The sequence below is a fragment of the Pseudopipra pipra genome, chromosome 6 (assembly GCF_036250125.1).
Source record: "Pseudopipra pipra isolate bDixPip1 chromosome 6, bDixPip1.hap1, whole genome shotgun sequence".
NCBI classification, from domain to species: Eukaryota; Metazoa; Chordata; class Aves; order Passeriformes; family Pipridae; genus Pseudopipra; species Pseudopipra pipra.
The window spans coordinates 48,366,053-48,387,246 of record NC_087554.1 but is presented as its reverse complement, the minus strand read 5'-3'; the positions used below and the strand labels follow the sequence as shown (position 1 = coordinate 48,387,246).

General features: G+C 37.5%; 1 protein-coding gene across 4 annotated transcripts in view; it reads left to right on the top strand.

The window, feature by feature from the left end:
- Positions 1 to 21,194, top strand: part of TTC7B (tetratricopeptide repeat domain 7B) — a 134,393-nt gene that overhangs the window by 11,982 nt on the left and 101,217 nt on the right. For all 4 annotated transcript variants that reach the window (XM_064658959.1, XM_064658957.1, XM_064658958.1 and 1 more), the window contains exons 2-3: positions 8,107 to 8,261; positions 8,948 to 9,116. In XM_064658959.1, coding sequence (XP_064515029.1) covers positions 8,107 to 8,261; positions 8,948 to 9,116 — 324 coding nt within the window. The remainder of the gene's footprint in view (positions 1 to 8,106; positions 8,262 to 8,947; positions 9,117 to 21,194) is intronic.

Below are 21,194 nucleotides of genomic sequence, written 5' to 3'. Positions count from 1 at the left end.
CAAGCAGGTTCATTAGTTCTATTGAGACCACATCATCATTCACTATGAACGTGTCCTGGTGTACTCTGGAATTGAATGAACTTTTAAAGCCATCTCTTGGGGAGAGGCTCTGAAGGCAAGAGGCAGAGCTTCTAACCTGTATTGAGCTAAGCTTTTTTTTTTCTTACTTTTAGAAAGGAATTTAGAGCTAGATATTCCTCTCACCTAGCCTGCTAACAACCCCTGGGTTCTTCAACAAGTGCCTGGAGATTGTGGTACCATTCATCAGAAAGGTGGCTATTTTGCATTTTAGCATGTGATTCAGTGGATGTTTCAAGATGGACTATGGTTTTAAGCTCATAGTAATAAGTATTCTTCATCATTCTTGACAAAGGATAAATGAAGATTAATCTTCTATTTCAGTTTTGTTTTTCTATGAGCAGCTGCTTCAGATTCCAATGGTATGGTAAAGAATTTGTTTCAAAAAGCAGATGTTACAAATAACGTAGCAAAGCAGCTTTCAGTATATTTTTAAAGTCTATATTACAAAGACATGTCATCATGTGTGGGTTTTTTTTCTACCCTGTGTTTATGCCAGCCTGTATTCTCATTTTGAAGATGTTTATTATTGATTGATATTGCAAAGAGAGATAGTCATATCTGCACAGGGTTGTTCTCAAGACATTTTGTATGAGTGTGTCTAAGCTTTCTCTAAGCTGAAAGCAAGCAGTTTGCTTGTGTAGAAATGTCTGGGTTTTTTGCTTTCTCTTTCAGTGCTAAGAGAGATGGGCATTTCACCTAAAACATCCTTCAGTTTGTCTTGCAAGTTCCAAGCTGCTCAGAGTTACCTTTGATTATAGGCAGAGGGCATCCTATTAGTGAGGTGGATTATTTCAGTGATACTGTGATGTTGCAGAAACAGGTGGGCAAGCGAGGCTGTTTCCAGTTAGGAAATGGTTCTGCAATGCAATTGTGATAAAAGTCATCAGCCCCCTAATTCTACCAAGTAATTACTGTTGATGAACTCTTCAGCAGAGAAATATATGAATGAGAAGGAGTCTTTCCTTTAATCAAGAGTTTTATAGTGATCCATAACTGCCTTCATTTTCTGTAAGTGAACTACTGGTTTTCATGGTACCTAAACTGTTTTCAAACAGGTTTGCTGTTCTTCTGAAGCATCTATTTAGACTGGCTGAAAGAACACTAGACTTCAAGGTATCAACTTTATGCAGTTTAATTCTGTCTCTATAAAGTGTCTCATAGAAGAATGTAATCTAGTTCACTCATACTGTACTGGAAGAAAAACAATTTCTTCTCAAACAATAGTTACATTATTTCAGGATGATGAAAACCTCTGCCAGAGCTATAGTTTCATAAATGGTTTCCTTCAGAAATGTCCATGTAATTGGTGTTTTGTTATAAGCACAATTGAGTCTCGTTCCTACCGGCACAGAATGGTTGACACACCTCGAGCCAATGCTTTGTTAATAAAGTACTTGCTCAGTAATAATTTGATTTAAAAGTTTGTTGCCGATGTCTGGCCCTGACTGACTGACTTAGCAGATGAGTGACTCAGTAAATAAGAAAATTCTGCTTTGCAGTGGCTTTTATGGTTTGCAGTCTGTGACCCGTTGTCTTCAAGTGTTAGTCACCAGCAGCTGTGCAAGTGCAGCACTTCTGTGATGAAAGCCAGTCTGACAGTAACTCTTTCTCTTATGGTGCTGTGTCTCATGATCTGCAGCAGTGGTACAGGGAAAGTATGAGTTGTACTGTGGATGGATGACCTAGAAGAACAGCTTTTGTTTTGATGCTTAATTGGATCTGTAAGTTGCAGCTACTTTTTTCTCTCCCACCTTTCCTCTGAAGGAAAGTATGTGCACTACATGTTGCTGCACTGTGACTATCTCTGGCTAGTGTATGGATCCTTAGCTTCTCTAACTTGCATCAGTGATGGGAACAAAATATCTGGGTGTATAGACTACTTTGATTCTCATCTTAAGGTGTCTGGGTAGTTCCAGAGTGTGTGCCAGCTTGCCCTTAACACTTTGTTCTTGCTTGTGTCCTGTCTTCAGAGATAACATCATAATTTTTCAAGTAGTTGTCAGAGGTAAGAAACTTATCTTAAGGTGAAGGGAGGGAGAGTGAGAGGGGGAAGAGAGAGAGAGGTTAAATTAAATTTTCAAGGGGTGGCTTCATGTTTCTGTCCTCTTACTTTCGCCAGTGTGAAAAAATCTGTGTACAAGAGAGGAATAATCTTTCCAACTTTATGCAGAGTGCTATATCTGTGTCTATCCCTACCTTGTTCTTCTGCACAAATGGGTGAAAATTGGTCTTATAAAGCTGGTCTTCCTCTTTCTGTGGTGCAGCTGGGATGGCTGCACTTTGCTCTTGCATATGCCAACGCTGTTGTTTGGTTATAGGCAAAGTGATTATTTCCCCTTTAGTAATAGGAATGATTTCAGCACTTTGTTTTACGAATCCTCATGCCTCAGGGCATGCATTTTCACACCTAGCAGTGCAAGGTTTATTTTCTTTAGTGTCTGACCTGTTCTTCAGCTAATTCAGTGTAAGAATCCAGAATTAGTTGTTTCACATGCTTCCTTGACAATTTTGCAGTTTGTGTAAACAAAACATATCTGGCAGCTGGTCCACAGTATAACTGTTCTTACCTTTCCATAAAGAAAGATCTACGGTATTTAACTTAACTAAAGAAGTGCTTGTTACAGGAGTGTGGACCAGAAGAATTTTTGAGACCTACTTGAAGGAATGCATATGAGAGGGAAAGGCACACGTGACACTTTCTTCTTTGGCACTTCCGAAGTTCTGCTATTTGAAGTGTTGAAGAATGTAATTGATAGACCTCACTCTTTTAACTGTAAACAGCCTTGATGATATTGCTCTCAAACCAAAGCACTTGTCTTAGGGTGTCATTTGGCTTCCTTGCTATTTTTTGATGTTTGATGTTCATGTTTCCTCAACCTTCTTTGGAAATGGAGCTTGCTCAGCAAAGCATTAAACTGAATAAAAGGAAAGAGGAATGTTACTTGTTAAATGAAATACTTTGGTTTTGATGAGTACACATCAGAGAGGAGGTATCAACTTGCACATCCCTTAAAACTTGGAGTAACCAGTTCGACGTATTTTCACCCTATTTTAAATTGCCACTTAGCTTTAAAAGCACAATTAGCAAAATTAATCTTCATTGTTCTCCTGTGTGGGACATTACTATGCTGGCCTCAAGTATTATTTTCAAGAGGTTCATAAACAAAAATTGTGTACTCAGATCACACACACTGGAGTCTTTTGAATATTTTGGGTAAAATACCTGTCCTGAAAGGACCTCTCAGTGACTTATTCTTTGCAAGGCAAATAATTGCATACAGTGAACTGAAGTACAGTTTTGTAAGTTTGGAACGGGCCTCTGATCTCTGAGAGCCTTTCACACAGCACATGTTAAGCTGTGCACCAAACTAACCAGCCTGGCATTGGTGTACAAAACCATCTGTCTTTTCTGTGTATGCAGCTTATACACTTTGATTTCCAGAGAGATGGAATAGTTGCAGAAAGTGCAGTCCTATGGAGTGTTGTGCTAAAGCTATCTTTGAGAAGGGTAATTTTGATCATAATATCTGACTTTACTATGAGTTTATAATAATACTGTGGCTATGAAAATGAAATGTGGGATTTGGAGTAAGTCTGTAACAAAGGAGGTTTGGGCTGAAATATCATGTTTATATTTGGTCAGTTTAATTTCTTGTTTAGTTTGTAGCTTGAAACTGAACCTGCACAAGCTGTTGATTTTTATCAATTATGCCAAGATTTCCGTTTGAAGGAAAAGAGTCAATATGCAGGAAACAGACTGCTGGGAAATAGATGCTGAGTATCTTTAAAAATGAAAGAAAATCATTTTAACATATTACTTTTCTTGGAAGATTTACTTTATTGGAGCAAGTGGCACTTTTCTGTACCATTTGTGCTTTTTAGTATATGTATCAATACTTGCATAAAATATGTTGCTATGGATGGAAAATAACTCCATTTGATTGAAAAGTGTCATGAAGTGAAGAGCTATGCCCTGACAGAGGTCTGCTGTGTTGTGCAGAGGGACATAGGCGAGTCTCTCACAACCAGGTGGGTTGTGTCAAGAGTCTGAAAGAGCTGGCCAGTGTCATTGCATGGACAGTCATGTGTTTAAAGGTCCTGGTGACTGGGGTGATTCTTGGTGACTGGTAAAAGGCACGGATGGCCATTTGCGAGAAGGAGGGTCCAGGGACTACAGGTGGATGAGCCTAACCTTAGGCCCTGAGAATATTAGGAAGTATGTCCTGGAAACTGATTGGAAGGATAAGAAGATGATTGGGATCAGTTGACAGGGATTTATCAAGGACAAGCCAACCAGATAGCTTTTGATGAGAAGTGAGTGACTGTAGGGATGAAGTGAAGATGGTGGGTATTATTGGCTTTTACTGTTTTTAGACTTTGGACACAGTTCCCCACAGTATATTTTGTAGCTCAGCTGAAAAGACTGGTGGGTTAGGAGGTAAGTTGGAAACTGGCTGGGCTCAGAGGTTTGATCGCAGGTTTTAAAAAAAATCTCATCTATGATGTATTAGGAGTGGAACATCTCAGGCATTGATGCAGGAAAGGATCTGGAGGTCCAGTTGGATAAGGAGTGTGAGTTGTCAGCAAACCTTTGCAGAAGTTAAGACCAGCCTCACACTGTGCTCAGCATTTTGAGAGAAATTATTATTCCTGTACTGTTTGTCACTTATGAGTCTCATCTGGAATGTTGTATCTAGGTTTGGGTCTAAGTTGAATATTGATATAGCGGAGTTAGCCCTATGGAGGGACACCAAGTTGCTAAGGGGGCTAATGTGAGTGACGTAAGAGAAGCAGTTAAGAAAGCTGCATTTGTTAAATCTTAGAAAGGGAAGCCAAGTACAGAGGTGGCCTCTTCTCAGAAATGTGCACTGAAGGTGTTGGAAGCTATGGACAAAAACTGCAGCAAGGGAAATGTTGAGTGGATAAGAAGGAAAAGATTTCCACAGTGAGAACAGTCAAGTATTGAACAAGGCTATCTGGAGGGGTTTTGTAATCTGTGGAAATGCTCGAAACTATGTATGTTCCTGTACCTTCCCTAATGTTGAAGTATATTTTTTATTTCTTTTTCTTCACTTAGTACACTGAAATATCTTTTGTTTTTCATTTTTGCTGAACAGACTTCAATGAAAGAGTAACAAAACTAGTTAGTGTAAATTGCTTCAAAAATTCATGGAATTATACTGATAACATTGTGTGCATGGGAACAAACTGGGTCATTCTCTACTTTTATTTCATCAAAGGATTTAAAATTTCAGGTGTAATACATTAAAATAGACTTCAAATGAGAGGAGCTTTGAGAGCCTATGAAATTAAAAATGGCAATTGTGCTGTTTACAGATGAATGGTGTGGTCCAGGATGATGAGCTGGATCCAATGAAAGGGAGTGTTTCTAGCTGGCTCTCCTCCTGTTCTCCAGGGGGCAAAGTGTACTCGTTTGCCTTTGGCCAGCCTCAGCCCAGCCTTCAGACAGGCTCTGAGCCTTCCAGAATCCAGACCTGTGGCTGGGGTAGGAGGCAGTCTGGGATTTCTGGTTTGGGCCCTTTCCTAGGGAGATGCAGCTGACCATGACTGTTGAACCAGGTGGCTGCTCTTGCTACAAAGAGTTTGAGCAATGGAGGCTGTGGACAAGGAATTTCAAAGCCTGGTGTTGGTCCCTCCAGGTGCTTATGCTGAGAGCATGTACTGCCCCTTTCCCTGCTTTTTGCTGTACTCTGATATAATGTGTGCATGAAATTCACGCTGTAGCAAGGAACTTATCCTTGCTTACGAAACACGGGAAAGACTCTGCAAGCCATATTAAGTCATAAATGTGCTCAGCCCTGATAGACTCACTTGTTTCCTGCTGCAGCTAACAATGGGGTTTCTTGTGCATGACCAAAATATTTCTTACCTACCGTAAAACCTTCTCATTCTAGTTCTGTTCAGAAATGTTACATTCCAGAGTGCCAGATTAGCCAGCCTTCCATGCAGTATATCCTAGGCTGTACCAAAAATATTATAGTGTACAAACTTTGAGCCTTTATATTTTTGGAACTTAAGTTTAAGTTCTCTTATTTGGTTTTTTAAACTGTACAGCAGATGTTTAAGATGAAAACATTTCAGTCAAACTTTATAAACTGATCAACTTCATTTTTAAGGGATGTGCAAATTGTATGATGGACTTTCTGATGCATGTCAAACTGTGCCATTTGCCATATGGTCATTGAATAGCTAAATAAAAGTATTTTTTTGGTTGGCAAATAGTGATTAATAAGGTTTCATTATTATACTTTAGGTGTATTATTGAGAGGTAGTAGTATTTTTTTTTAATTGGGAATTGTATGCCTTTAATATGTATTTGGAAGATGTGATTGTCATTGTTTTTTCAAATGTCTCTAAAGCAATGGTGCGTCAGGGAGATAAAAAACCAAACCAGGGGTTTGTTTTCCCCTTCCTTATGTTTCAAGGAACCAGCATATTTGTCTAGCATGTATCAAAGCTAGATCTAGAGTTGTGAGGATAAATTGAGCAGAAGGTGCGCAGTTTAGGCAAAACCAAAGGCGTGTGAAGAGGCATAAAGGTGCTCTTAAGAGAAGATGCATGCAGAAAGTGGCACTTCAAATTGTTGTCTGATCTGGAGATCAGGAGAAGCTTTAGTGGTCTCCTTTCGGTGGACTTTGGGAATGGAAGTGACACTACAAATTTAAGATTGATGAATTTGACAACTATGATCAGATGAAAATTAAGCAGGCTGGTAAACAGGTGTGATTTGTCTTCATCAGAATGCTAAGAACTTTTCCAGTAGTGCTTAAACAGTAAAACATAAGTGAATGGTAGTTGAGAACAAATAAATGTCGAGCTTACCATGGATATCTCTCCCAGCACACTATAAAAAACATAAATGGAAAAATGAGTGCTCCCTTGATGCTTCTGTTATTTTGTCTGGTCTCGTAACTTTCTCTCGAAGACATTGTGGTTTAAGAATCAGCAGTTAACTAGAAGTTTTAAGGAAAAGAAAAGTTCTAAGTTTTCGTCTTTCTACTTGGTAGGACATGTTACAGGGCAGTATTGGTCCTTATAGCTTACTGTAGAATGGCATTGTACTGAAGTTTGCTATAATTAAAAGATAATGCTGATTCATTTGTACTTTCTTAAAGATATATATTTCCTGAGGGAAAGCTCCTCTTCTACAGTAACACTGACTTCTGCATGCCCTGGTCTTTCTGTCCCTTTTCATAACCTCTAGGGACAGTGCTAAAGGTGATGAGCACTTTTCTGACTGATAACTTTTTGCCTTTCTCCTTTCTAAAAGTCTATTTTATTTATTGATATTACATATTTGGATTATTCAGACATTGTTTGCAAGACATGACCAGGTCTTTTCAAGTCCAAGATTTTTACAGCACTCTTCTCACTAGAGGAAGAACTAACACATTTCAGTAAAATAAGTTTAGTGGCCCTGGGTAGAGTAGAGGATGACCAGTTTCTTAGGTAAGCCCTAAGAAACTGGGAGAGTGATGAAAATGGACTTTCATACCTGGGATACTTTCAGACTTGGGATGGTTGGAGCCTTAACAAGGTCTGAGTGAAATCTACAGACAAAATATGAATGGTGATCAAAGACATCATGAAGGACATGTGACTTCAAACAAATAAATTAATCCAATATCAGTATTCATATTTGAAACCAGTTTTTTGGTAAAGTGAGTATCAGAAGTATATCTTGTCATGTTCAGAAAGCTACATAAAGCTTTGGAATCAAGTGCTGCTTTTTAAGGAGGAAGGCGAGAATACTGACTTTAGGTTAGTGTTCTAATTCTTTATATTTTAAAACTCATGAGACTTGATTCTACAACGAACCAGGCTGGGAAAAGATAAATTGAAAAGTAAAACAAAGTACTACATGACTTGTGATAAACCTGAGTACTGGATGCTGTGTTTGCTTTGATTAGTTTCTATTTAAAATGCAAGCAGTGGCTGTCTCCACTGAAACGGTAGTGAAATAAAACGATTTCTAATATTTCCTGTCTTTGGTTTTATTTACAGATGACATGGCAGAGCTTCTCCTTGGGGAGTCCAAACTAGAACAATTTTTGAAGGAAAATACTCTTAAACAGAGTAGTAGTCCACGGGGCCCCCAGCCAAAACTGACTGAGGTCAGGAAACATCTCACGGCAGCTCTCGATAGAGGAAATCTAAAGGTATGTAAATCAGCCTGAGCAAGAATTAGAAAAGTTGAAATTGTAGTATTGAGGAAAGGTTCCTTAAATTGTATTTGGAGGTGCAGAAATTGAGGTTAATATCTGAGAGCATTTTCTGTCAGAACCTTTTGATGCTCTTAACCATTCTAGCCCTTCTTTTACTTAACTGTTGTTGTAGCTGCTACATCAACTTATCTCTTCTGTACTCAACATCCATCTTTTGAGAGATTAAAAGAAGCTTGTTTTACAGTCATCTATAACATTTTGTTTCCTGTGGTTTCTGGGAGTATTAATTTCTCTTCCTTTTCTTTCTTTATTCATCCATTAATCTTCTTTTTCAAGACATTTATTCTGCCCTGATACTTTGAACTCGTGTGAATTAAATATGTAGACTGTGGAACATATATCATTAAGTTTTGATGCCGTGTTGATTTTCAACTGTGCTTATGGTGTTAGAGAAAACATTGGAGGGGTTGTAATGATAGGCTACCTTTAAATAGTTTTTTGTGGATTCCCCCCTACCTCAAGTTTCTCAAATATTACAGGGGACAGAATTTTGTTGGTTTGTTGCTCTGTTAGAAGAAATATTCTACATGAATATATACAGGAAACACATCTAATAATTATTGGAAGGAACTAGGTGTGTTTTCCGAGGAAAAACCCTTTCTTATTTCTCTTCTTTCTAGCCAGAATTCCTACAGGAAGCTAACCTAATTATGGCCAAATTAAACTATGTGGAAGGTGATTACAAAGAAGCTCTGAATACATATGCCAGAGTTGGCATTGATGACTTGCAGCTCACTGCAGTGCCACCGTACAGGCTACGGATGATTGCTGAAGCATATTCTACAAAAGGTAAGATTGCTCTTTCCAGTATCATAATGTGTTTTAAAACTTAATTTGTATCTTGTCTGAAGTTGAATTTTTTTAGTGTGAATATCATCAACACAGTAGTGGAGTACCATATTCATAGATGAAATAAGAGGATGGCTTGGGTCCTTTAAATTATTCAGAGTTTGTGCTAGGTTGACAGGACATGTACCTCAATTAATATTCTGACTGCACTGTCACCTGATCAAGTTTTTTGAGTGTGTGTATTTAAAAGTCCTTCTGTATATAAATGTCCTAGTAACTGTTGCTAAATACTAAAAGCATTATAACTGTTGCTGAAAGTTAAGAGTTACAAAAAGCAGTGCAGTTTTGTGGTTGCTGTGGGCAGAATGGAGAACCTTAATTCATTGTCATGCCTTTTACTGAATGTTAAAATGCTCAGCCTAAGCTATGTCGCATAACTAAATTGCCACTTAATTGAGAAAAGTAGTAATGCGTGACTTGGAAGTTTTATTTTTGAAATTTTCTTATATGGATGTAGTTTTTTAAAAACAGAAGTGAAGTTAATTAAAAAGTATTTTGTTTTTTACTGGTCTATAATTGTAATGCTGGCCTTGTGTCTTAAGGTGGCAGTGCCACTTCAATTTAGAAAACTGTAATAGACTTCAAGCTGGGTCAGTGTGTTGAGGAAAGTGTCAGTTTGTATGCCAGAGGTTTATTAAAATTTACTGAGCTAAATGTTTGCTTTGGTCTGTTGTGTTTAAGCTTGGGTTGGGTTGCACATGTACTTTTTGTTAAGGCAAGAGGAGTGTCAAAGGCAGCAAACAATTTTTGAGAGACTTCAATAGTGTTAACTGACAACTGATCAAGGATTGTTTCTAATGTTAGTCTTGGAAGAGAGTGACTGATTTCCACCAACACAGTCCTCTAGTAAACGTTAGACAAGCATGAATCATGCTCTATAGAGGTGTCAAGGAAATAAGGGAAGTAACTGGTAGCAGAGACAGAAGGATGCTTCATAAGTCTGGTCACTATTTAGATCACAGTGGGAAAGGAGTATATAGGGAGTTCTTCTACATGATGTGAGTCTGCCCAGTTTTCTCACACAACATCTGTGTGGGCTTCTGAGCAATGTCTGCTTTGGGTACACTTCCACTCAGCCTTGTGGATTTTGGCTGGTTTTTTTTGTCTTGTATTGTTTTTTAAGCGTGTGAGGATGTCTGTTGAATTTGTCATGTTCTTTCCAGGAAAATGCAATCTTGGACTTGATCAACTTTAAGTACCTAAATTTGCTTATATCTCCAAGGAATCCCAGTAATTCAACTGAATCTTTTCCCAGAGCTCAACTCTTTGTTTTATTTGACCTCATAAGGATATAAAATGGTTGAAATATAGTGGCATAAATTTTGCAGAAAATATTAATATGAATAATTTTACTTAATTTAAATATAATGTATGCAAAAATAGAAAAATATGTATCTTTTCTACTCTGGAATGTTTTGTTGGTTCAGATTTAGAAATTAAAAAAAGAGATAAGAAAACCAGCATATGAAGCCTTATTTATCTTGATTGGATTTTGGTAGTTTGGTCACTTCTACTGGGTGACTCGCTACCAGTTTACCTGAGCAAACCAAGCAAACTGTTGGGGTTTTATTGTTGTTTTGTTTGTGCTCAGAAACATCCTTTTTTGTTTCCAGTTTAAATGGAATTGAAAGGGATCTTAAAGATCACCTAGTTCTAAACCCCCTACCGTGGGTAGGGGCACCTTTCACTATATCAAGCTGTTCAGAGCCCCATCCAACCTGGCCTTGAACACTTCAGGGATGGGGCATCCACAGCTTCTCTGGGCAACCTAACCTGTTCCAGTGTCTCACTACCTCCCATAGAGAATTTCTTCCTGATATGTAGCATAAACCTGCCTCCTTTCAGTTTAAAGCCATTCCTCCCCTGTCCTATCCCTACCTGCCCTTAGTCCCTCTCCAGCTTTCTTGTAGGCCAGTTTAGGTACTGGAAGGTGCTCTAAGGCTCTGTTGAGCCTTCTCTTTTCCAGGCCGAGCAACTCCAACTCTCTCAGAAGATTCATAAATTTTAATTTCCCTTATTCCCATGGTAGAAGATTGCAAGAATATAGTCCTTTGTATGTTCTAGAATGAGGTGGTAATCGCAGAGCAGTCTTAAATTTAGTATTCAAAGTCTAGACAGGTTTAGAGTACTTAACAACTAAATAACATATGCTTCTACCCAGTAGTGTGCATTTATTTCTCACTCTCTTTCCCCTTCTGGCTGGATTCTTTTCTTTCTCCTTGTAAGAGTGGACTATAAACTTTATAGTCTGAATTTGGAGTCTCTTCAGAGGTGATTGAGGTTTGTAGCTATTACAAGTTATTCTTACAGGGATTTTGTGCTTCACTTGGATTTGTATTTCTTGTTATAAGTTCAAGGATAACTGGATTAAATAAAGATAAAACTCTTCAGGGTACGTAGATTTATTTCTTTGGCAGTCATAGCACCATGATATTTAGCAGTGAGGGACTATCTGCAGCTGTTTGCAGTGGCCCAGCTGCACTATGCAGTGCTGCAGCCTGCAGAGACAGTGAAAGATACCTGTTGGATTTGCCCCATTTCAGTCCAGTTCCACTGGATTTGCAGTCTCATATGCTGTTGTGTAGTGGTCTGATACTGCTGTTCTTACCACTGATAAAAGCATAGGGCAGATAACTAATGGTAGTTTTTAATTGCCTTAAGGTTTTTTTTCCTTATTTAAGGTGGGACCACTTCCAGGTGCTTACCTTCTCACTCAGGTTTCATTCTGTAACCTCAGAGATTGAGTGGGATGCTTGAGTTGACATGCTCCCTCTTCTACAGTTCTTACAGGGTACTTAAATGAGCATGTTGCACTGTAACCGTTGACAGTTCCATAGCTCACAACAAGCCCTTGGAAATGACCTGCTTTCCTCATCTTGCTCTTGCATGAGGAACATACAAACTATGTCTTTCTGTTGTTCACAGCACAGGAAGATTCAGCATTTGTGTATGGATGCAGTGAAGGGCAAAATGGGTTCAGGGGCAGGTTCAAGCTAAATTTTGCTGGAGTTTTATCTAGTGATGGCTAGAAAGAAGGGGAAGAGGAACAGCACTAGTGACAATGATAGGGAGAAAGAATGGAATTGGAACGTGGACGGGAGAGATCCCTAAAGATATGCTCAACTCTTGGGGAGATGTGTGTGTTTATGCATGTGTAAATATATGTGCACATATATAAATATATGTTTGTATGTATTTATGTTGTTAGAAAGTAAGTTGTGAGAAAAATCCAAAGAGGGAAATTCTACCTCTTCAGACTCTCCAGAGCTGAGTGTGTGTGAATGCATTACTCATCAGGGTTGTTTGTATACTTCACTGCAAAATCTTCATTAAATTACAATAGTCTGCTTTACAAAAGTCTTTGTTAGGATAGTCCAGGAAATTTAGTGTCATTGCACCCCTGAAGTCTTCAGCTTGGAATAACTGTGAAACCAAAGAACTACAGCTATCTGCTGCCTGCAGCACACTCACAAAGAAGTCCTCAGATTTTTTATTGCATAGATGAGTTAAATGCATATATGTCTTTCAAAGAATGCTTTTAATTCGCTATGCTGTCTATAGCTTTAGTTGTGGACAGCCTGGTTATAAGACTATATGTGAGAAGAGGCATAATATGGAGTGATAATAAGTTAAGCTAAGGATTCAAAGACTCTCAAACCCAGCAAGGAAGATAGTTATTATTTTCTTGGAAATGTGTAGGTAGAGAAATGCTGCTTCAAATCTTCCAAAGAAGGTTTCTCAATAGATTTGTCAAAATGCAACGTTGTAGAATTTCAACAAAATTTCAAGAAAAAACTATCAAATTACCTTTGAAATATTTTCTGTTCCCTTTACATGTGGCTCTTTGCCAGCCTGTGATGTGAAGGGAATCAGAGGGTCTCAGTGCCTGAGCGATGTTGGAAAGTGGTTCCTCTCTGTTGCTCCTCCTAGAGAAAGTGTTCAAAATTGTTAATGTGGTGATAAAGGCATGGCTGTATTTTATCAGGCTGAAGAGCTTATAGATAGATTGTTTGGTTTGAGTTTTTTCCTGGTTTCTGGCAACAAAAAATGCTGCTAGTGGTGATGCATTGTGCTTGATCCTGAATTAGAAGAAGATGTAAGATGGTGTGATGAAAAGTTATCTGCTACTGTGTCCGTTAAAACAGCAGGGAGTAGACTGGCCATGTGAATGCAGGATGCAAAGCCTCAGAAACGTGGTTAGAATAGGCCAGGACAGCACTGTTTAGATATCCCTCATGTAAAAATTGCGAGGAGATAGCTACCTCACAGTAGCTATCTGTGATATTTTCGTGCCTTTCTTCACCATTTCCTGAAATTCACAGGTTAAAAACAGAGTTGTAGGAGAGGATAATTTTCTTTTATGTAGTTAACTTTATGGACTAACATACTTTTTTGACCTCACACTGAGTTTTTTATGTGTGTGTGTTTGTGCCCATAAAATACAGTTCTGATTAGACCTGGTGATTCCTTTACTTGAGGAAAAGAGCTAATTTTGATGCTATGCTTCTGAGTAATGGCTCTGTATGGGTATGTAGAAGGTGTTGTGTGGGATAGAATATTAATAAAATCATAGGTTTTATATTAAATACATAATTTTCAAAGATTCAAAGCCTTACTTGGAGACATTCAGGGGGACATTTAAAAAATATAATATGAAACATAAATTGAAAAGATGGAGCTTTTCAAATCAGTGGTCCACTTAGTATTTGCAAAAACATGAGAATGCTTATTTGGATCTCTTAGGGAGCTTTTCTCCCATCTGCTTGTAAATTCATTTGACACAAAAGCAAAGGAGAAGCATCTGATAAAACAATTTGCTGTAGCAAAATGCCTGTGGTTGGAGGTGCCAGCTTATTTCAAGAGTGTGTGATGAGGGAGAGAAAAATAGGCATAGAAGGATGACATTGCTGAGGAAATGGGCAGGTTTGCATGACTCTGTTGTTCCAAAGTGTTAGCCTCAGGGCAGGTGTGTGACCATTGCTGGAGCTGATTCCCTGAAGCTGTTGCCTGTTAGTCACAGGAGCACATCATACCTTTTAGTATGAAGTTTTAAGGAGCAGTACAGTAAAAAGATTTTTTTCCTTCTGCCACAAAAATAACTTGAATGTCAGTACTGGTTATTAGAGCTGTGTTATGCAGTTGGAGCTAAGCTAAGAAACGAGGCTGGGCAGGGGGAGGAGAAAGGCAGGACAGTCTTGAAATTGTGGTGGCAAGTCTTGGTTCAAAGTAAAATGTGGATTTTGCACATTTCTGGCTGTATTATATACTTGATATTTGAGTATCTATGTAGGAAGGACTATCTTCTGATGGATGGAGAAGGTTCCCTTGCTCAAGAGGTTAATTTTGTCTCTTTAGGGTCTATTTGTTCACTAGATCAGCTTAATTGGCAATGCTGAATTCTGAGACTGAGGAAGATCATGAATTGAAATAAGAGAAGTTATAAATCCATAAAGAAGTAATAAAAGAGTGCCTTTGTCTGACTTTTTTTTTTCATGTTAAGCATGTGTAAGTAGCTCCAACTTTTCGTACTTCCTTTTCTTACAAGACCAGTCAGAAAAAAATTCTCTATATGCTGTTACCATACAGAAGCATATATTTAGAATCCATTTTAATGATGGCTGAAGTTAATATTCCCGTAGGGACGTGGCCTCTGGGAACAGGACAATTAAGTTTCTGCAAGTTTTCAGCAGTATATGAATGAGGTAATATACTGGAAAGCACACATAGGCATTATTCAAATACTGTACATGGCAGTGTCTCCTATGTTTCTAAGCAATTTTGTTTGCTTGTGGAAGCAGGGTTGAGATGCATGCACAGTGGGATATTGAGGTGTTAATTTGGGGAGGTGCAACTTGTTAGGAACTCTTAAATAGCAAGTTTATATTTAAATAGGAAATAAGCTTATTGAAATTTTAGGTAACAACTCTGATACTGCTGTGTAAGTCAAAAGACATAATTGAAAAATGAATTTATAATACTTGGCATTACAAATTGGTGACTCTTTGTAAAAATGCTTATAGAGGAATATAGCAATTTACAAGTCTGACATTTCTTAAAGTCTGCAACTTTGTAGACTTGATTTTAGTAAAGAGAATGTGTTTATAATTAATACAGTGTATAGATTAGTAGACTACTCCAGATATGTCAAGATGGCTGTGTTGTATTACAGTAACGAATTAAGTATGTGAGGGATGTCTGTAAGTTAGACTGTGTTATTACAGAACTGTAGCCTTATTGCTGCAGACTGTTTTACATCTCATATCGCCTGTTTGAATAACTGTGTTTACATTTAGATGGTGTGTGTTGAGAAAGGTGAGACTATCTTTACTGCTGCTGACCCATATTCAAATTTAATGTTGCATTTACCAAGTTAAATGATTGGCTATTAATTAGTTCTGTTTACAGAAACATGGAAATACTCATTAGGTTCAGTGGAAGTGTCAGGTGCATGTGAATTGCTACTCTGCAGTTAGGAAAAGATGCTGTGCTTAACTTTAATCATATACAGTTGTAATGGGATCTTGTGCATTGCTAGCCTGTGTCAGCAGACACCAAGCAGTTCTTCATGGAAGAATGCTAAATGAAAGCTGGTTTAGTAATTATGCTGGGGATCTCTAGCCTCATTAGGCAATGGGTCAAGAACTCAGCTTGGGTTCCCTCCTCCTGTCTTGCTGTGCAAATGTTGCAGGCAGTTTCCAGACCACTGCTGGGAACCCTGTGCCATGGATTCTTCAGACTTTCTCCATTAAAGCTTGTCTTTCCCCAGCCTGTGTTATGACTTCTGCTCTGCTGGAGCAGGGACTAGGGGGAACCCAGACATTTATCCCACTTTCCTCAGTGCTGCTTTTAGCTGTGGTATTTGAAATACAAACACTGAATTAAAATAATATGCTTCTTATTAAAATAGAATTCTTTAGGACTTGAGCAGTTTGGTGGTATCTTTTTCTTATTCTTAGTTTCTTCCATATCTTTAGATTTTCTTCAGAATCCTTCCTTTGGCAGAGTGAGGGGAGGGAAAAAAAATGTTGTGCGCAAATTAAAAATTAGTGATTCTGGCCTTTTTTTTCTCATGGCACAGGAAGAATGGGTATCATAGTGGAGCCAGAAATGCTTGTAGGAGCAATCCTGAACATTTACAGCAAAACTGTAAATTCCATAGTTAAATCATCTCCTTTCTCCTGAGCGAACAGCTTCCTTGATGTCCACTCTATGTACTGGTGTGCAGCAATTCTGCTTTTTTTCGGAGGGGGGGGGTGTCGGCAGAAAGATATTCACTCACTCCAGGATCTGCAGCAATTATCAGTCCTTATATCAGCTTTTAGCTTTTGTTTGAACTTTTTCGGCCCCTCTACAAGATGCTGGTCTGTCAAAGGACTGTATTGCAGCAAGAACTGTCTGGCACATGGTTATGAAGAAACAAATGTGTGTGTGAAAAATACCGATCTCTTTTGTTTAAAAGATATTGTAAAAGTCTGTTTTGTACTCTTAAGAAAATACAAAGATTTGAATTCATTACATTTAGAGGAAAAGAGTGACCAATTGTTTCAAAACAGTTATTTCAGATGATATTAAAAGAAATCCCAAAATATTGTTATGGTCTTATTGACTGCTTGGAGTAGTAAGTAGGTATTCAGTTCAGAAAAGGAGATGAGTATTTCTGTGCTTTTTTATTTTCTCTTTTTTTGAGAAACTTCAAGACACTTAGAAACCCTAGCATAACTATGGCATTAGAAAAGCTGTGCTAATGTAATGGCATTGCAGTATGAGCATGTGTGACAAAAAGCTGTGTTCAGCTCTGGAAAGTTTTGCCTGTGTTGCTCTGTGTATCATCTAGAATGGAATTTAATTCTCTGTAAGTGGTCTGTGTTTAAAAGAGTGGCTAGCTAGAGGAACTTCCCTTAAATTCAGATATGCTGGAGAAGAGGATATTGACCATTTTCCTGATGCCTTTTCTGGAAAATGTGTATGGAACTAGCCATAGAGGTCCTGCATTCTGACAGTTTTTGGGAGACCTTCCCACCTGAGTCTTAGCATAAGGGGATGGGCAGTTGAAGGTACTTGAAAAATCAGAGAAATTAATTGTTTGTATTTCCTTGGATAATCTGTAGCAATAGGCAATTTCTACTAAGATAGTGCATCTGCAGTAATTATGAAAGTAAGAGGTAGTATATTTGCCTATTATCTATTATTTTTCTCTTTTCCTTTATAATAATTACTTTGCAAATATCAGTAGGGAATTGAAGAAGGGAAAAAAACATGCCTTGCTTTCTAAAAAAATTCTCTGCAAGCAAGTCACAATCTTTGATTGAAGACTTCTAGAAATAAGTCCTTCCCTGCAGTGAAATTAGCGGTGTTTGTTCTAAGTTCAGAAATAAACTGTGGGAGTTCCTTGACAGCAATAACTCAGATTGTTCCAGTTTCTCTTTTAAAATTACTAATAAGTGTTTGCCATAGTCTGTATAATTGTTTGTTCTAAATACATAGGCTAAACATGAAGTTTCTTTAAAAGGAGATGAAAGGGGTTTTTGTGTTACAGCATTTGGAACACTTTGCATATCATATGGGGAAGACTAAGTGCTGTGTACTCCAGTACACTTGGACTTTACATACCCGGGTAAGGAAACCAGGAAGAAAACCCAGGAATCTGTATCTATTGAAGCAACTCTCTCTCTTGAAAAAATGTGTTTATTGACTTAAGTATAAAACAGTAGTTCACTGTTTTTCATCTGTCCTTGGACTTGCCTACTGGAAACAGTAGATAAACCATGGAGTCCATTATTACTTGTGGGCTCTAAAATTTATACAGGCAAGGTACTGGCTGGCATCATGGATAATCCTCAGATATACAATGCTGTCGATGTGATAGGCCTTAGCCTTGTGGTTTTGTTGTGTTTTTTAAATTATCTCAGTAATGGTCTGTGTGGTAAGAGTACTTAATAAAGATCTGAACTGTGCCGTGGATTCCCTTTTGACCTTAGAGTAATTTTTTGGTTTACTCTGTATGGTGAAATGGGAGTGCTGATTGGTTTTCCTGCAGAACTTTCTACAGAAGACTGGTTTTCTGTTTGTTTTTTAACAGAAAAATGGTTGATTAGCTACTTGCATAGGACTTCTTAAGTATAGTTAGTTACCTGTTGTTACTGAGGCATCCTTTTTTTGGGCAGTGGTCAGTTTGTGCATATGTGGTGGTAGGGCCAGCCTGGTTTTCTATTTGTGAAAAATGAAATAGTTTACTTGGCATAACCTTGGCCACTGATTTGAGACTACAGACACAAGAATGCCACTTGGAATAAGTGATAAAACTGTCTAGTGTTTACTTTCTCAATATTTTACAAAATATGGGTAATTTATAAAGTTTTTGAAAATTTGAAGAAAACCTTTGTAAGTTATCATGTAATTTAAATGTCGGGAATATTCTTTTCTTGTCCAAATGCTGTTTGTTACTCTTCTGCTCTTTTGACAAGCAATTGTAGAGTTACCTTGCAAAATATGTAAGCTTAACTAGTATGGACTAGTATTCATTTCACTGCTTCTCACTTTCTTTTCCCTCAGGAGTCATCTTGCTTGATATCAGGACTAGATATGTATGAGATAAGTGTCCTCCCAGATTAAAACTGACCCAGTTTGTTGGAAGCTTTTATTTTAAGGTGGTTTTAACTGAAAGAGCTTAAACTTAAGTCATGAATATCCAAGTCATCTTGTGATACCAATTGTCATTATATTCCTGAATGCAGAATAAAACAAAATAATGAATAAAAATTAAATAAATCGGTAGCTATGACCTTTACAACAAATGCAATAATATTTTGTAGCAGTAATGTGTACCTATTTTCTGAATATCTCAAAGCAGTTGGTAAACAGTTAAAGAAATGCTTGCCTTTTGGGGGGAGAGTAGCAGAGATTCCTGCCTGGCAGGTGGGGGAAGAAACACAAAGGTGAGAACTGACTTGTCTGATTCTATGAGAAGTCTTCAGCAAGTAATTTAGGGCAATATGTGGAGTTTTTTTAACTTCATGTCTTTCTCAATCCTATTATATTACCGTGTGCTTTTTCTTTTTCTGGGGGGGCCTAATGTAATGATCCCTATTTTAATTAACTTCCATCATCTCTCAGTATTCTTATGAAGAAGTGGGCATTATTATGTGGTTGTTATTCCTGTGTTGCTGTGTATATCTGTTTAAAATTAAATGGTACTTTTATGTACTTTAATACATTATTTGTTAAATTTCATCTGTATTTAGGAAAAAAATTAAACAAGTAGTCTGGAGTGACTCAAATTTTAACCTATTACAGAATCAGAATTTATTCAGGATTTTTCATCTAGTTAATATGTTTTCATTTTTAATACAGTATTGAATTGCAGTTATTCCTTGAGTCATCAAAAGAAATACAGTGTGCAAACCATTCTGTTGTGGTCATTTCAGGATAGTTCGCCAAATAAAATTCCTGCTCCAAAGCATTGCATGCTTAAAATATACGTACTTTCCTGGGTTGTAATAAACATACCAGAAAAATATAGGGAATAGTAATTATATGATAGAGTTTCTCTAAGAAAGAGTATTCTGTACTTCATCAAAGAACATTTAGAATTTAGTAGTTCCCTGCTGCATTACTTAAAATTTCTGGCAGAGCACTGAGGTATTTTCATATCTTAAAGAAAATTCTCAGCTGAAATGAGAGAATGTCCTTATAGTGAGTCCTTCAGATTTAAAAGATTATGGTCGTGGCCATAAAATATAAAAATAGAAAGAATAAATCTGAATCAAATCAACAGTCAGTTGAGTTATATACTTCATATAGGGGATGATACCTCTGGGGCATTGGCTCTCAGTGTCATGGGAAAGGAGGAGTGATCTGCGGACCAGCTCTCTGCTGCTTTCGGTCATTTGACGTTTTTACTGCAGCTCATTTATTGTATTCTGTGGTCAGCTCTGAGAGTGAAGGTGTTTGTGTAGGACACTGCAAACTTTCTATCCAGTATCAACCTTACATTTAGATCTTCTTATCAGAGGGTCTGTTCAAGACTACTGTAGTAGCAGGATAACTGACGTTTTTCTATAGTATAATCTTGCTGTTTTGGGAGCTCTGACTTACTGTTAGTAAAATAACCTCTCAGATATTTGTGATTTGATTGAAAAATTGAAAAAAAAAAGCAGATTAGTGTTAGCTACTTTAGACTATTTGCAAATATATTAAATTTTTAGAAGTATGTTAGGTGAAAACTATGACGTGAGAAAAATCCAGTGTCTGTTGTAAAACTCAGGTTTTGCAGGTTTTTAAGAGACAGACTACTTGTGTATTTGCCACGCTTTAGGGATATGTAGGTTTTGAAAAGCATACTAGATGTTATTTTTTTTTTAGCAGAGGGGTTAGTGCTGGAGTCAGAATTTCGTCTTAATTGGATGTATAGCTAGCAAATAGAGCTGTAGGTTATATGTTGTTTGTACTGGTAAAAGGGTGAATTGGAGAGTAAAGGTGGCCAACAAACTCTGATACAGACTTAAGGCATCCTCTCAAGCCAGAAATCTGGTTTTTTATACAAATGATATGTACTTTTACAGACTAGTATTGAAACTTAATAGATGTTCTAAAATAATCTGGAGGCAACAGATATTGAGTAGTTTTGAGTTTATCCATAGAACCCCTCCAAATTACATATCTTCTGAAGTTAGGTTTTTCTTTTGTAATTGCAATGAAACATAGTGTCCCCACCTTGTATTGATTGACAGAAGTCCTGTGATAAACTATTGTCCAAGTTGGATTTGTGCTACCTGGCATTCTACACACTTCTGCCCAGTATATAACCATGTGTTTTGTTGTTGTTTTTAGTTTCTTCAGCAATGGATTCTCAAAACTTTCAACAATGAATTGAGAATACAGTCATTTAAATTGTGCATTATATTAATGTGGGAGCAGTTGAAGGCACTTTATGATCAGCATTTACTGCTGACAAGCTAAAAGAATGACCTGAAATACATCTCTTAACATGTGGAAAGTGCTAGTTCAAATGCAATTCAT